This window comes from Netta rufina (genome assembly GCF_964035555.1).
Source record: "Netta rufina genome assembly, chromosome: 1".
Taxonomy (NCBI): domain Eukaryota; kingdom Metazoa; phylum Chordata; class Aves; order Anseriformes; family Anatidae; genus Netta; species Netta rufina.
Window position 1 is genome coordinate 176,391,884 of NC_140123.1, and position 18,195 is coordinate 176,410,078.

The 18,195-nt window shown below is 36.5% G+C and overlaps 1 protein-coding gene across 1 annotated transcript in view; it reads right to left on the minus strand.

The window, feature by feature from the left end:
* Positions 1–18,195, minus strand: part of CNTN1 (contactin 1) — a gene marked incomplete at both ends in the record, with an annotated part of 90,931 nt that overhangs the window by 38,506 nt on the left and 34,230 nt on the right. Inside the window, 3 exon segments of the mRNA XM_084306134.1 lie at positions 1,078–1,236; positions 4,941–5,061; positions 17,054–17,229. Of these exon segments, the coding sequence (XP_084162260.1) occupies positions 1,078–1,236; positions 4,941–5,061; positions 17,054–17,229 (456 nt within the window).

The window sequence follows — 18,195 nt, forward strand, 5'->3', positions numbered from 1 at the left end:
AAAGGAATTGGAGGACCTCCTAGTTTTATTTTCCAAACTACTTTACCATAACCAATAGACTAGTGCTGGTTGTTGAAGTTAATTATATACAATGAAACTATATATACTACACATTCTAGAAGATAAATATGATTTAAGGCAATAGGTCTATTATTTTTAACCTTTTTATCTAAGAAATTCTCACTAACGTAACAGAGATTTTGAGATTAATATGTCAATGTCTATTTCTTAGACATATACCTCTGCAGTTTCAAAGGACTACTTAATTAAAAGAAAAAAAGCTGAAACCATTAATTTTCTCAATAATATTAAGAAATCCTGAGTGTGTAATGCCCTAATTTCACAGGAAAGAACTGAAGCTATAATTTATCAGTGTCATAATGAATCGTATTGATAAATACACTCCATATAGCTTGTAGCAATGCTGTCCACCATAAAGCATTCAAAGATACTGGTGTTATTAAAATATTTTCACAATTTATGTATTTTGTTAGCTCTTGTAAATAAATACTATATATGTCAGCACATCCTATGTTCAGGTGTTTCCTCAACTACAATTATGTTGCACACTGATGACATCCAGTGGTTAGAAGGATAATCTTAGCTATGTTTTCTCTAGGGGTGCCAGTTTTAGTGCAAATGGTAAGTAGTCTGTTCACAGGAAAAAGTAGACAATTTCAGCCAACTTACTGCATAACAAATACAGAAGTTAGGACATAACTTTTTCATCCAAAGTACCCTGAAAATATATATATATTTTAAATTCCAGTAGCTGATGTGAAATATTACAAGCAGCAAGGAAAGAGACAAAACAAACAAACAAACAGGAAAGAAAAACAAACAAACAAACAAACAAACAAAACCACCAGCCTGGCCTGTTTTCTGTATGCCTTGATATTAACTTCCTAGTGCTGGGAATAAAAATGTTGACAGTACACTGATAGGACAGTACCTGCTCCCAAACTCTGTAGCAGACATTAATAGCATCCCCGTTTTCCTTTTATAATGGCTGTTTTCTGATTAACAATCAAACATTTAATAACCTATTGGCTTTATTATTTATGGCATTACTCTTACCCGTTTTGGCATCTTTCCACTCTTCAGAAAGAAAAGTTTTTGACTGGATAGTGTATTTAGAAATAGGGCTATGATTGTCTGTTCCACGACTCCACGTAAGTGCTACAGCAGTGTCTCTAATTTCTTCTACTCTTATACCTCCGGGAGGGCCTGGAGGACCTGAGAAAAAATTCAATTCACAGATTAAATATATTAAAAAATGAAAGTTTATTAATTTTCCTGTTTGCATTTATTAGGTATGAGGCTTTCATGTCTCACTTTCTATGTAAGAACAGATAGAAAATGTGTTTATACATATTTTAATATTGTACAGAGTGATTCAGAGGATAACTGTTCTTGCATCAGAAAACTACCAAATGAAACTTCCATGATTCCTGCCTAACTAGTAATACCGAGAACAGAATTTCTTAAGTGAAAAAGGGATACTTTACAACTGTTGTTGCTCTTCTTTGAACAACGATGAACTCAGAAAAAAAAATATGAAAAAAAAAAAAGCAAAACCAAAAACATAAAACCTTCCTTTATAAATACCACCTAATGATAACCTTTTGGAAACCTTAATCTATACTTCAGCTTGTTCAGTTTTGGTCTGAACTGCAATATATACGGAAAATCTTGAGACTTATACTGGAGATAAGTCATACCTTGAAAAAACATTTCTATAAACCTTTTCACATTTCTCTTGGACCCTCATCTTACCCCATACTGGGTAAGCCCACCATGAGATTTGAACTTCCTATGAACCAATATAAACTGAGTGAAAGAAAAAGTAGTCATTGTCTCTCTAAATACCTACTAAAGTCTTCCCATAAGAAGAACCTCAAAATCAATGCCAAAATGTGGAATCCATTCCACCTAATGGCCCCAAAGCAGTCTTTTGAACTTTAAGGGTGAAATCAAACAAGCTCTGGATAACAGAATACATCTATGAAGACCACCAACAAAGAACAGAAGCTGTCAAAGAAAATATTTTGCACAAAACTGTCTCTTCCAGCCTTGAGCATCAAGAAGTGTCTACAAAATATTTTCAAAGAATAATTTCTTTTTCTTCAAAAGGCTGATACCCGAAAAGATGAATTTCAAAATCAAATCTGTAGTTCTAATGAATATATGAACTAAATATATGTGAACTTCATGAACTAAATATATGTGTTTGTTTTATGGCATATTGCTATCTTCCCAACAGCCAGCTAAAACCTTCTAGGTAAAAGCTACTTGTCCTAAACCAGTTTACAGTCTCATCCTTATGCTCTTCAAGTATCAAATACCATTTCTGCTCATAACAACTCATTAAAATAGCCATGTTAAAATAACAGCAGTTATTCTCGATCCATATTTGCTTTAAGTTCATTAGAGAGCAGAGAGTGGTGCAGGCACACGCATCTGTGAGTGTTGGAATCCTGATCTGTAAAAGATGCCACAACATTCAGTAAGCTGTGCTAAGAAGAAACAACATCCAAACTTACAGTAATTCTCCAACTGAAAGCTTAATACCTACTTAAAAACTAGCCTACAGATGTTTTCAGATTATTCTTTTCATATTGACTGTTCTGGTTCTGTTATTATCCATCTGTTTGATATGATACACGGTTATGTGATATGCATTACCAATCGTGTCAAAACAGAGACAACGAATGAGAACTATTGAGAAGTAGTTTCTGATTCCACTTTCAGAGATAACAACATGCCAACATGACTCAGGTAATTACTCAACAATCTGATTGAACAAGTCTCAGAGCACATTAAAAAAGAACAACAACCAAACAAGAAATAACAGGATACATTTATCTGCACCATGTACAGGGAAAACACAGAAAACCAAAACAAAACAACTCAACAATAAGAATGGAATGAGATTCCTACACCACATCTAAATACGTGTGCCAAACGTATCTTTGGGTCTTGAGTTCTTTACTTTCTCCATAAAACTGAAGAAAAAGGAATCAAATGAAATGAACTGAAACAAGAGTATGGAAATGCTCATCAGTACCAAGGTCTTTTCCTGCCTTCTTTGAGAGAGATCTCCTACAGCTTCTCACCTCACTGTGAAAGTTTCCGTAAATGGCATGTGTCAAGAAACGCCAAGGACCTTCAGGAAAGTGCAACCCTCCCCCCCCCCCCCCCAGCAGGTTGTCTGTGTCTTCAACAATGGGGATCAGTCCTGTAGGGTTAGAATCTGGTGGGCAGAGCTGGGTGCTGGTAAGGCAGTCCTGGATACCACAGGCATTCAGGTGACAAGCTATAGCATACATCCAAGAGTGCATAGGTCTGAACTCCACCCAGACTCCAGAGACAGAGCTGGAGCAGGCACATCTGTTATATAGCTCAGGCCAGGACTGAAAGCCAAGGGCTGAGCTTAAATAGGTCTTGTGGGCCCACCATGGTGGGTGTCCTAGATGAGGGTGATCACAGCCATTAAGGCCTGTTGGTATACTTAGGGGACTGACAGCTCGGTTTTCTGTGCACTACTACCACTATCAATTCTCCTGAACACACCAATTTTAATACTCCAATGTCACAAAGGACAATCCATACGAACCATTACAGTGTCCTGTTGACAGAGAAAATATCTTCACACGTCTGCATGAACAGTGTCTATCCTTGAGGTGCTCTGGAACCTAACTCTGTGTTTCCAGACTTTGCTGTTGCCTTTTACTATCAACAGAGTGAAATTATAATGTCACTTTTGTCATATTTCATCAGATATGGGTATTTAACCCTGAGCCTGTAAAATACCAAGTCTTTCACTGACAAAAATAGTAGCAAGAAGTTCTCACCGCTAAGTAGGATTGTGTTCATAATATTAAAACCTGAAAGTTGAGCATAAAACAAATGCGGATTTCTTCAACAACATATGCTAAGAGTTATGATTCTATTTATAATTACTGGGTTAACAGGATTATCAGAAGGTTGATAAGGCAGATGATCTCTCTTTTTGTTTTGTAAAAGGATTTGCTTACGTACTAAGGCACATGAACAAACTCTTCTCTTTTTCTTTACAGTTTTCTGCAATTTATTCTGCAATTTCACCATATATCACATTTGCTTTGACATTTCACCCCATACTGATGACATTTCACTGTTTGTTAACACCCAGTGAAAAATAAATACAGAAATATTGAAGTGCACAACATCCATAGATGGCAAAAACTCAGAATCAAGGCACAAGCTATACTCCAGTTACTATCCAGATGTATAGTACAACTGGAATGGGATCAAAACATGATAGCTGCATAGACCCAAGTACAAGTTATATCTGATTCAAATTGTCAGCATTACAGAGCATTAGCACTTTAGAAGATTTATCTGGAGGCACAAAATGAAGTAAAAAGCCTAAAGGACATGAATTAACTCATGCTCCTGAAACCATGCATGGAAACATACTTTGTAGGGTACGTACCATATGAGCACGTACAGCATTTTGAGACTGCAGTAATTCTTACAGATAGAAGAATAAGTTAACAATGGAGTGATAACCTTGACTCCGTTTTTCTGTCATTTGAAAACCAGGAATCCTTTTAATGTAGGCTTAGTGTTACACACATTAATGTAATCAAAAACGCATTATGAGAAAACAGAAATGTCTTCTTAAAATGTTATAAATTAAGTATATTGAAATGATACTTGCAATCTACTTTGCTATTTAATAATAAACACCAAATTAAAGTATCTAAAAATTACTTAAACAGAAGAAAAGTATACATAATAAATTTTTTTTATTGATTTCCAGGAAAACACACATTGAGTTAGATATTTAAGTGTCTGGAAAAGAATAAGTACCCTGAGCAGTACTTTAAGGACTTCACATTCTGCTTATCTAGATGAAAAACAGAAACATTTCTCTTTTACCTGGAGAACCTTACCTCTTACAACAAGGTCAGCTGAAGCTGAAGAATTGTCAACAATTGTCTGTGCGGTGCACGTGTATCTTCCTGCATGCCGCAGCTGGACGTTTTTAATAAGCAGTTCACCATTGGATTTAATCTGTTAAAAAACAGTACTTAATGAAGCTGGTAAACATCCCTGTATAACTGATACCTATCTACACATACCTCCCAACTGATATACAGTGGTTGTTATTTCCAAGAAATGAGTACTTACTTCAAGATCAGATCACTCTCAAAGATATATTTAATTTATATGACAGCTGTTGAAAGTGTCCTGTGTTTCTTGAAGAGCTTCTGATCTTTACTACATATGAAAAAACAAATGTCTTTCTTAAGAGATCTGTTAAGTAGGTGTTTCTTCAGAAGCTGACATTGCCTATTTTCTACTATTTTAAGACCACATCTGAACATTAGATTTAGTCAGGCCTATTTTTTTTCTTAAACAGCAATCAGATGATTCCTCTATACCATTACATGTTATTTATGCATGTTCATATGATAACAGTGTCATGGAGACCTACTAAGAGAGCCACCAATGCTGTGTGGCTCTTCCTTTACAAACCTAAAACAGCACAAACGTTTTTATCACAGAGAGGTTACAAGCAAAGCCTACCTACAGCTCTCACTACATTATGGCTTGGCCTAGTCATCCCTGAGTGGCCAGCTGCCATCCTAGCCTGACCTTGGCCTGGCTTTCTCTCTATGGACCTGCCCTGGTCCTGTGCACAGCACAGCGCTGGCTGCTGCTACTGGACCTGCCCCACTTGGGGCAAGCAAGGGCCAGCCATGCTGTCCCCCCTTGCCTCAGCCTCCACAGTGCCATGGCAAAGGGTTTCAGGGAAGCAATTTACCATTCAGTGAGGCTCACAGACTCCTCCTCCTCCTTGTCCTCCTCCTTTTCCTTCTCATCATCACAGACCCTAATCCTTCCCCAAGACTTTTCATCAGTGTGAGACTGCAATGTCTAACTTCAGACTCATGAATTCCGTCTCACAGGCCATCCACTTTAAATTGACAAGCAATAGGCTAACACAAGGATCTGAAAACCTCCAGCACCGATAACAAAACAGCTGACTCCACTTTAGACTTCTCAAGTTCCTACAGGAGAGCTGTTCCATTATGAAATGCCATTTATGCTGCAGAAATACCTGTGTATGCTGTTTAATTTCTGGCATGCTTACCATGCACAATTTTGGACCATGCCAAAAGGAACCCCAGCCAACACATGGCACCTCGCACACAAGAGATCCCTGGAAACACAGTTTGCTCCACATTGGTTTGCAAAAGTAGAAAGTTTGGCAAATTTCACCTTCGTGTACCAGCTGACCTCAGAGCCAGATAAAAGGAACTGAGGCAACTCTCTTTCCATTGACTTCTCCAAAATATCTGCTGGCAACCACTGCTGCCAGGTGTATTTGCACCATACTCAATATACATACTACACTTGCTTCACTGTCACATTGTTGGATATCTTCAATCTTTTACCTTTTCAGTGTAATTTCTATTTACTTGAATGAAAATCAAGTCGGAACATTAAAATAACAAAATAAAATAAAATAAAATAAAATAAAATAAAATAAAATAAAATAAAATAAAATAAAATAAAATAATAAAAACCTAACAACAACTCAGATTTCTTCACATAATGCTTTGGAAATCTGACTCTTTTTGAATTCCCTTTGGAGAACTTTTAGCCCAGGTAGCTAGATATATCAAGAAGAAGCTGACTGTTTTTAACTTGCCTAATAAAAGACACTTGTTGGGTTTTGTTCTGATTTTTTGGGTTGGTTGGGGTTTTTTTGGGTGTGTTGAAGGTGTTTCCACCTAGCAAATATACAGAGAAATTAGCAAATTAGTTATTTTAGCAAATTAACAGAGAAAGTACATCTCCATTGTCAAAGATTTAAAATCTGTTGGTTCTAATCAGAATATAGCATAAGAGTTTATAATGTCTAAGTATTTCTGTATGATGTTTTAAAATTTCAATCAGAATTTCTAGCAGACTTTTAATATGTAATATATAAAGAGAATAAAACATGATTTAACAGATATACAGAATATAGTATTTAAAATGGAAACAATAAAAATAACTAACTTAGAGGGATATACTACACTAGGTGTCAGTATTACCTGCATTCATATAAATATAGTGATGGGATTCAGCATTATAGAATGAACACTGCAGTACAAAAGGAATTTCTCAAACACAGGAGTCTAATGCAAAGATGAAATCCTTAGTAATACAGAATCGTAGAATCATTCAGGTTGGAAAAGACCACTATGATCATCTAGTCCAACCTTTAACCTAGTACTAAACTCCATCACTAAACCATGCTACTAAGTTCTAAGTCTACATGTTTCTTGAAGACCTCTGGGATGGTGACTCAATCACTTCCCTGGGCAGCCTGTTCCAATGCTGCACAACTCTTTCAGCAAAGAAAGTTCTCCTAATGTCCAACCTAAACCTCCCCTGGTGCAACTTTAGCCCCTTTCCCCTCATCTCTTGGTGCTTGGGAGAAGAGACCAATCCCCACCTCGCTATGGCCTCCTCTAAGGTAAATGTAAAGGTAAATGTAAAGTACAATAAGGTCTCCCTTGAGCCTTCTCTTCTCCAAGCTAAACAACCCCAGTTCCCTCAGCCGCTTCTCATAAGACTTATTTTCTAGACCCTTTTTCGGGGTCTAGAACTGGTCTTAGGACCAGCTTTGTTGCCGTTCTCTGGACATGTTCCAGGGCCTTGATGTCCTTCTTGTACTGAGGGGCCCAGAACTGAAAACAGTATTCAAGGTGCAGCCTCACCAGAGCCTTTGATAAACCCGTGCTGACTTGGCCTGATCACCAGGTTGCCCTGTAGGTGCTGTGTGGTGGCACTCAACCTAATCTGCTCCATGAGGTTCCCCAGCACTGAGGTCAGACTGATAGGCCTAGAGGCCTTAATTGTTTTATTACCACGTTACGTGATTCAAGAGATGATCTATGCAGTCTTTGCAAATTTTCTCCAGTTCTCTTAGAAGCTTATATAGTACTTCATTACCTTGTGGCCTTTGGACAACCCATAATGACTACTGTCATCTTGTGTTTTGGAAAAAGTCCTTCAATTTGGGTGAAACTCTGACAAACCTACAAATTACACATTCTGAAGAAAATCTCTAGGATGCAAAGTGCTAATCTTTATGATGTCTGAATGGCTATATTTGGGGAAAATATATAGCCATATTTTCAGATGGCTATAAGGTTTGTTATCTTCAGCTACCTGTGCTTGAACAGATATGCAAAAATGAATAAATAAATAAATAAATGAATAAATGAATGAATAAAATATATTTGTCTTATGACATTTCTCTGAACCCACTTGGTAACTAGATGAACACCTGTAAAACAAGGAGCAGAACAGAGAACACTACATATCACAGCTACTCTGAATGAAAAACACACTTTATGTTAAGAAATACATTTCTATCTATATGTTTTTTAAATAATCAATTTGAAATATTTTTCTTATTCTGTAGTTTATCCCCCCTCAAAAAAAAAAAAAAAAAAAAAAAAAGATTACTAAGCTAAATCACATGGTTATACATGTGGTAGTCTTTAAGGTATTTCAGAAAAGAAAAAAAAATTCTCTCCAAAATATATCTGGCTGTTTTCATGAAAGTCAAAATGTTACAAAAGATTAACAGATGGATTTATATCACACAAACTGGAAGGGGCAACATTCAGACTGCTCAGAAATCTCATTTTGTTATAAAAAACAAACCCTGCAATCCTGAAACCTTCACAGGCAGCAACAAAAAGAATTCAGATGCAAAATGGTATGTAAGAAAGAAAATGCTAAATATTTAGGCATAAGAAATGACGTTATCATCACTGGATGGTTCTAGGGAGCAACAAAGACCTTCAGTACAATCTAAAATATGATGGGCTGTCATTAGTGTCCCTGTATTAGACATTTTGAATAAATGACATAAAGTTATGTCATCAACTTTTTGTTTCCTGTCTGAAAATGAGAAGGAAAGAAAAAAAAAAAAAAAGAGGTTAAATATTTTCCAAATGTTCTGAAAGTAGAATGCCGGTTCAGTTCATATTTAGGGAGATTAAAATAGCCAGATAAAACTATCCTTTTCCTTTCCAAACTCTAGTGAGGATTTTGGATGCCAGTTTAAACTTCTGATCACTTAAAATTCCAGCAAAAAATTAAATCAGTTAACACCACTTTTTTTTTTTTTTTAAGAAATTATTGAGGTAAACAGTTGCAACTGATAAAAACTAGAATTGAGAACATATAAAAGAGAATGCTTAATTCTGGCTAGAAATACTTCTTGATTGCCATGTAGGGATGTAGGGTCATACAGAAATACAGGTTACACTGTCCTTTCTAAGTTCCAGGTCACACAAGAGTTCTTAGCAGTGATTACACAGATCAACTGGATCACTGAAAAATCCCGTATATGAATGCTTATTTTCTTTGTTTATCATAGAATCATAGAATGGCTTGGGTTGGAAGGCACCTTAAAAATCATCTAGTTCCACCCCCTACGCCCCCCCCAACCATAGGTTATTTTTGCTCATTTTCTTTTTAGATATTATTAAACTATACCCATGTTAAGATATACATACATATATGTATGTATATACATATTTGCACTTTCCACACATAACTAATATGACAGGTCTTAACTAATATGTCATAACTAATACAACAATTTTCCAAAGTCCAAGTAGGATCCAGACATGAGGTGAGTCTGGAATGATGGCATTTCTGTATGGCTGCCCCCTAGTTAATTCATGAGAATTCCAGGGGTATTGCTTTCAAGGACAGCAGCCTTTGAAAATCTGTGGGGATCACTGCATAAACGAATGTTGGCTGGCTGCCTGACTAACCACAGGTAAGCCTTTTTTGTCTACAGTGGGCTACGCAATGCTGTCAACAGCTTTCAGGAAGAAAAATCACTGGGAGTGTCAGTACTGCTGTGGGAGTAGAGAAGGGCAGCTACCTGTTCTTCTGACCTCCAAAAATTACAACAAAGAAGTTGCAGAATTTCAAACCCCTTGAGTTTCTGTGTGTTTTTATTTTTTAAAGAGATAAATGGTCCTCTATTTTAGTACTCTATATAAACCTGTAGCATATTAACACTAAATATCATCCTAGAGAGGACCATACTGCCCGTGAGTCTCTGACTATTGCTTGCACTTTGATCTGCAAAGAAACACATGCAGTTTGTCCAGTCCAATAAGGTTCACAAAAACTGTATATATTAAGAATTATCCTAATCATATTATTATTTCATACAAATGATTACAAATTCTTAAATCTTAGTACTCCTTAATTCTTATGTTAACAAATTAACATACTGTACTGTATTTATTAATGATGTACCCATATACTCACTCTAATAATAATTTCCCCTATGGGCACTTGGTTTTAAAATCTAAGTGACAGAAAACATGGAAAATCATAATGTAATTAAAAATTCATCAACCCATAGACATGGTATCACACCATGTTGGTTCAGAAGTTCTCCTGAATCACAGCTTTATACGGTTGGTGATAAAGCTTTCCATGCTTCAGAAGAAGCCCAAGTTCTTGGTGGTAAAAGAAGAGCTTACAAAGCACATAAGGAGCACGGGCATCAGCAGATTCTGTCCACAAATTAGATATGAATGCACTGTATGTTTTCATTTCAAAAACCTCAGCTTGGCTAAGTTAAAAAATGCCTTCCTTAATACAGGAAAAAATGAATCACAGACTGGAAATTGTGACAGCAGTATTCAAGGATGTTCCAAGTGTATCTGTGGTTCACCATTCAGATATTTACCAAGTTTCAAGCAAAGACTTTCATCATATGAACCCTATATTTATGCTTTAATAGTGATGTCAAAAATAGTACTGTATGCTCTATTTCTGAGATTCACTGTTCCCTTCTAACAATCACCTTTGCCAGTGCACTAAATGCCATCAGAATATGACCCTACATGATGGAAAATCATTTACAAGTGCCTAGTCTTCTGTTTGAAAGGAGTATCACTTCTGTTACAACCTCAGCAACAATAAAGGACCTTATGTTACTATGAAGCTAACGAGCCCTTTGTAATAACAAAACTACATAAGAATCTGATAAGCAGAGATCTTTTAAGTCAGGTTTACAAACACAAACCTTCACATGTGTTTTAATACACAGTGGAGGTATGATAATAAAACAATCATTAAGAAGTAATTTGGAAGAGATAGGATTCTTGGAGATGAGATCAGCTTTTTTTCCAAAGCTAGTGATAACTTATAGGTATTTTAAAAAAATGTTTAACTATGAACTTTAAATGAGTTTGCCTGAATTATTTTGTTCCAGTACAGAAAATCCAACAGCTGTTGATGAATGTTAATGTAAATGTGATTGTAGCTACTTTCTTGATATTGAGATCAGAGATGACATGGGGACAACAACATCAATGCAGTTCTAGTGTCTCAATTCCATTCACAGAAAAGCTCATCTCACTTTGCTTTATAAGCTACAGCTGTCATAAAAGTTACGGGTAAATAAAAAAAACAACACAAAACAGCAGGATAATGATGACAGGGCCATTCCCACTAAAGAATCTCTTCCTTCAGTGAACTATATTTATATGTAAAGGAAGTACAGTGTTAATTCTACCCCTGAAATGTGGACTGGAAAATATTTCCAACAGATATATTATTCTTCCCCATTCAGCATACCACTGCGACTGCCTCAGGATAGTATGCTTTGTACCAGCACCCTGTGGTAATATGCCCTGTTATTTTACTTCTAAGAGGAAAAAGAAAAGACTAGATATTCGTTCACTTGCACTCATGGCTCACAGCCTTATGGTTGATGATGAAAATTCAGAATAAACTGCCAACTATATTTCTACGTGTAGTGCTGAACCCATGTGGCTTTTTCAGGTCCTGTTTAGCTAAATAGGGATGATACATGGATTTTGGCAGTTTGTGAAGACTCACAAGCACATAAGGTTACAGGTCAACTGATTTTGTAGGTTTTTTTTTTTTTTTTTTTTTAGTTCTAGAACAGAAGTTGGCATATCTTGATCCCTTTAAATAGACTATATTTCTTTGTGCTGGAAATAGCACTGCAGATTAATAATAGGTTTCCTCAATGCCTTCAGTCAGAGCTAACTGCTTTTTGGCTTCACGCTCATCTCTGTCTTTTGCTTTCCTGCTCCTCCTTGCTTTTAACCACTGACTCCATCCATCTCATTCCATGCTTGCTACATTGCTATTAAGTCTCTTTCCCAAAATCTAGCCAAAATATGTGACTTCAAACTCACTCATGTCTAAAGTCTCTCCCTAACGCATTAGGGCACTGAAAGCAATGTATCGAGACAGTGTCTTTGGAGAGTCCCGTGTCTCTTTCAGAAAAAGTAGAAGCTCAAATGATTTGGTTGGCCATGCTTCATGAACAACCATCTATCCCCTCAATATATTCAATAAACTGTATTGAACGAGCTCGCTATGCCTCTGACTCCCAGGTTTCGTTCCAGCCCACACCAAGCTGCTTTTTCCTCAATCTCCAATCTAGAAATCATCTCACCTATTTCAGACATCTATAGTGTGGATTTTGGTATCTGAACTAAACACCTTTTGCAGTCAAAGCAAAGAAACAGGCCCTTCCACCTGTGATTTACTTTAATGAAAAGTAGCTGTCTGGCCACACATCTTCAGAGCATTATGAATGTAGTCCTTGAAGACTGCAAAGTTTTCTGCACTTTGGAGAGGGGTAAGGTAAGATGAATAGTATTTGAATATAGAACTAAAAACAAAACAAAACAAAACAAAAAGGCTTTTGAGAATGCAGTGATGTTCAGTCCACACTGCTGCACAATTATGCACAGACAGCTTGGATTCAGAAATAACTTCAAAGCCAAATAGAGCCTGAGCAACAAGTCCTGCAAGTTCTGTGCCAAACGTGTTTTGTCACCTTTGTGTCATGTCTCTGTGAACACTGGAAAGCACAATGCAAAGGCCTGACTTCAGAGCCAGCATGGATTCAGTACATCTTAATTCCTGCTTAGTAGCACTCATGACAATGGGGTGTGTCAGCACCATCTCAAAGAGTGCTCCTCGTTCTGGGAGATCTTCTTACTTGGTTGCAATGCTACACAATGTCCCAAATGACACCTTTCTTGGCCTAGGAACAGCCTAACAAGAAGGGAAGGGAAGGGAAGGGAAGGGAAGGGAAGGGAAGGGAAGGGAAGGGAAGGGAAGGGAAGGGAAGGGAAGGGAAGGGAAGGGAAGGGAAGGGAAGGGAAGGGAAGGGAAGGGAAGGGAAGGGAAGGGAAGGGAAGGGAAGGGAAGGGAAGGGAAGGGAAGGGAAGGGAAGGGAAGGGAAGGGAAGGGAAGGGAAGGGAAGGGAAGGGAAGGGAAGGGAAGGGAAGGGAAGGGAAGGGAAGGGAAGGGAAGGGAAGGGAAGGGAAGGGAAGGGAAGGGAAGGGAAGGGAAGGGAAGGGAAGGGTCAAATTTCTGACTGGAACCAGCCAAATTACTCTTTCTGACTATCTGTACAAAATAACTATAGTGTTTCAAATATACATTAAAAATAGAATTATACACCTTTACTTTCACATATAAAAGAGAATGTTTAGTAATAACAAAATTTATTTGCATAGCGTATGTAATTTAAAATATGAATTAAAAGTAAGCCTTTCAGTCTTTAAATATACATGACAAAATCGAGATCCATAAATAACAAATGACCAAAAGAAATTTAATAGTAAGATTTTGTAGACTCCATTTAACACTTCGAAAGTTAACCAAATAGTATGTATATTGTCCTTCTAAATATCACTGTCATACTTGGTCATGTGAAATCAAAACAGTACTGACAAACGTTGTTTTGATAAATGAGTTTTAGTACTAATGTAATGCAAATTAGCTTTGCCTTTAGCAAATGATGAAGTTACTAATGCTTCCATTTAAAGAAAAAGAGACGTATGCAGGTATTTACATGAATTTCATTAGCATTCAATTATATGTATGTGACAACAATGTTAATATTATGTTCAGAATTGAAATATTGTGGCTGTATCAAGCTTCCACATGTTGATCTGCATTGTCAACACAAATTAATAGTGATATTATCAGAAAGATAAAGTAGGATCCTTCAACAACAGGAAATTATAGCAGAGGGCATGCATCATATGGCCAGTAATTGCAATATTCATGATGGAATATATATTTTTTTATGTTTGTGAAGAGTTACGTGGCAGTATGGGAGTTAGGGCTGCTGCACACGCAACAGCTCATGCCTTTGCATCCGAGAAAGCCTGAGCAAACCTGCCACCTAGTGACTTCAGATGAGAATTGCAAAAGAGATGCAAGCAGTAGGCAGGAGAAAATCCCTTTACTCATATTAAAAAGGGGGAGAGAGGGGACATAACACCTTTATGTAAGAAAATGATAACAAATGAAACGGAAATGTTGAAAGTACATATTTCTTTCAATTACACCCTATATAAACATTTATATTTAATCCCTTACATTTTAAAAAATTATCTTATATTAAGTGCTGAATCCTGAAATAACTACAAATCTCAGCTACAGACTTGGAATGCAATCCTAGTGCTCCCTCTGTCCTCAGTGATGAAGAACGAGTTGCTTGTGGAAGAGCAATAGAAATGATCTGCACTTACTTTGCATTTGAAAGCAAAAATAAGGCTCAGAAATACAAACCAACAATCTTCTCCAGCTTCAATTACTTATACCTGTATTGATCAAGTGCAAAAGGAACATAACAAACTAAGAATCATCCCTCAGGAAAAAACGTTACACTCTGACAAATTAATTGATGTTTGGTTCTAAGCTACTTAACTTTAATAGTCTAAATGAATTAATAGTTAGTCACGCCTCAGCTACTTCTGCATACTATGGATTAAGCATCTCCATAATCTATTCAAAGAGCCAAGTTACATCTAGCACAAGATTCATCACCTACATGAAGTGAAACACCTCTCTCTCTGTCTCCAGACAGGTTAATTTGGTTTTTAAAATCAATTACTTCAGTAAATCAGCTAAAACATTGCAGAGTTGGGAAGAATTTGGGATCAGAAGATGAAGGACCACCAGCTATCTCTGAAAGATGAAGCAGCTGGCTGGAAACCTAAATACTAAGTCAAACTTCAGAGAGATTTATGCCCTACACACTTGCTGAAGCCTGTATTTGGCCCCAGACTCATTCTGTAGACATGTTTTGGTAGAAAGTGTCCTAAAATTGTGATTAAATTTCAGAATAAAATTCCTAAATATATATATATGTATTTCCTTCTATTTTCATTGTTAAAAGGACAACTCAGAGGTGAATGTCCATGATATAAGAACTTTTCTTCAATGCATGAAAAATGGATGGAGAAAGTTCAGGCTTTAAATTACAAAGTCCTTGGTAAAGGCAGTTTCACCTTTCTTCTGCACCAAAATCATTGTTTCATCTACTCTTTTAGTCAGATTTGCTGTTTAATGTAACACAACTTCTTTGTATGACTTCTGTCAAGTGGTTAAAAACAAGCAACTAAAAGAGAATGTACGAAATGAGGAACAGTTCTTTTTACAAGGATTCCTTTTACACAGAATACGTTCAATAGAAGCTTTATTCTTTAAGCTTTTATTTTGACCAACACGCAGACTCATTCTGGTATTTATCTGGGGAAAAATTAATGTTGTTAGGAGGTGATTCAAGCTTCTCCAAGGTACTGCTATGTACTGATCAGTACCTATGTGGAAATAAAGACATCAAAAGTGTGGCCTAACAGCCACATGCAGCAATTTTTTTGGATGATGCTGGAGTATTAGTGTAAATCTACATAGTTTGTAGATATAAACATAACATAAGCAGAACATAAGATAACACTTTTCTAATTCCTTAGTACTCTGCTACTGAGTTTGGACATAGACTTTCAGAAGCTTTATTTCAGAAAGAGATTTATGTCTTTGGGTTTCAATGTTTTCTAGCCGACCATCGTATAGTTCTACGGTCTTTTTGGACAAAGACATTCTCTTACTGAAAGAGAGCATGGTGACTTCTTAGGGGTGCTTACAACTCAGCAAATGAGCAGGCTAAGTAAGCTCTGGGCCTTTGAAGGACTGGTTTGTTCCAAATCAGACTAAAATAGCTATGCTTGAAATATCTTCTCACTTCGAGATAAACAGATATTCAAAAATAACATCAGAAAAAATAATCCCTTGGTCAATGGAAAATTAAATAATGTTGGTGGTTTAGGGCAAAGACTCTGTAGGAGCTACTGTTAGAAGGCAGATAAGTTTGAAGACAGTTGAAACTGACCCCAAGCCCTGGAGTTCTTGACTTCACAGGCACTGTTAGCAACCTTTTCTCTCCACACACAAGTTTCTCTTGGGAGCATGAACAGAATCTCTATCTAAATTTGAGTATTTTTACATCATTTAAACTCAGAACAACAGAATAAATATACACACACTCTGAGGTTGTGGTTGAATATTACATAAATTATCATTAGACACAGCCAGAAAGGATTTCGGCTTAAGGTATTAATTTTGAATAAGCCTGACAGAAGACTGTAAAGAGATAACCATACACGCAAACACAAAAGGTCTATAATTCCTCTTTCTATGTGCCAAAATAAGTGTCTTTGTATTAACTTGTTTAGACTTCACACAAACTCTTCTTGCTCAGTGTTTACAGACTGTTTGACTCCTACCCACCATCTGGCCCAGTCTTGTGCCAAATTCCAGAAATGTTGATGAGAAAAACATGGGCAAGTTAAAGTGAATGTATATGCATGCTTTTCCAAGATAATCTGCACCCTGTTTACTATCAAACTACCTACTTACTAGTTGTATTCACTCTTCATCAGAGTGGGATTTAACTGAAATATCAAAATACTTACATCGATTTAGATATCTGAATTCAGGTATCTACCTGCAAGTGTCTACATGTCTGTATGGTGTCTAAAGTAATTTTATATTATGTTTTTATTCTACTGTATTTACACAGACTTGAACCACCACAATTGAAAAAGTAAAACACAAAGGACAATTTGTGATAAAGAAAACTAGTATTTCACATATTAAATAAAGATCTGTAGTATCTTACCATAACATTCCTTTCATAATGCTCGTGTTCTTTCTCAAAATCTATTACAAAGCCATTTAGAGACCAAATAAATGTCAGGTCTAATGTGGGATCATGGGATGCAATGCATTGCATGGTAGCATTCTCTCCAACGGTGACATCAACATTCAGCGGCGCTAAAGTAATCCTTGTAGCTTCTGTGAAGTTAACAGCACACATGGAAAATTCCAGTAAGAGTTTATGCAAATATAAGCTCAGCTCTGTAACTGATTATGCATGAAACCACGCCCTCTATTCTAGTTTACATGTTATTCACGCAGCTACATTTGAAAGAACCAAATTAAACAGAACAAAGGAAAACTTCAACAACTGAAATGCCTAACTTGTATTTAGCTGTCCTTTGAAAATGGTTATGGTTCTGTCTCTGAATCATATTACTAACTATTCAAAGCTATTTTTATTCTTTCACTATATCCCAGGTAGAGAGAAGACATGTTAAGAATCTTTAGTGACCTGTGTTGTATTTGTGTATTTCTTGTTTTAATTATAGTATTTCTTACGTTTAAAAACCTGTCTCTTTCACAAACAGAAAATTCTACTCAGTTGTCAGGCTGAATCAAATTTCCATTACAGTTTTGCAGGAACTGAGATCTTAATTTCTCTGCTGAGAAACAATATAAGGGATGTATAACAAACTATACATATAACTACACGTGGAAAGAAAATAAATACAAGAAAAGGAAGAAAGCTGTACACCCCTCAGCAATGCCTCTTATCATTACAGAAACAGAAAAAGGCAGAGAGTTAAATGCTTGCTAGAGATCTTGGTACACGCATCAAATTTATGGCAAATCAGTGACAGAATCATGGAAGAAACTCACTGGATACTTGTGATACTTGTTTCTTTTCTCTCAGATACAATCATGAAACAAAAAGCCACTGAATATTTGCTCCTCACACCACGGCATATAATAACTTCTCACAACTATAAGAGTGGGTACCAAATCCTGGAAGACGATAGTCATAAGAGCTATTGCCACGAGTCAAGATCCAGGTTTCATTGTGCTCCAAAGGACACACTACACCCTATTATACGTGTAACTGCAAAGTATCTCTAATAAACTTAACATTTCTTGTCACACTGTCTGGGAGAGAAACTTTTA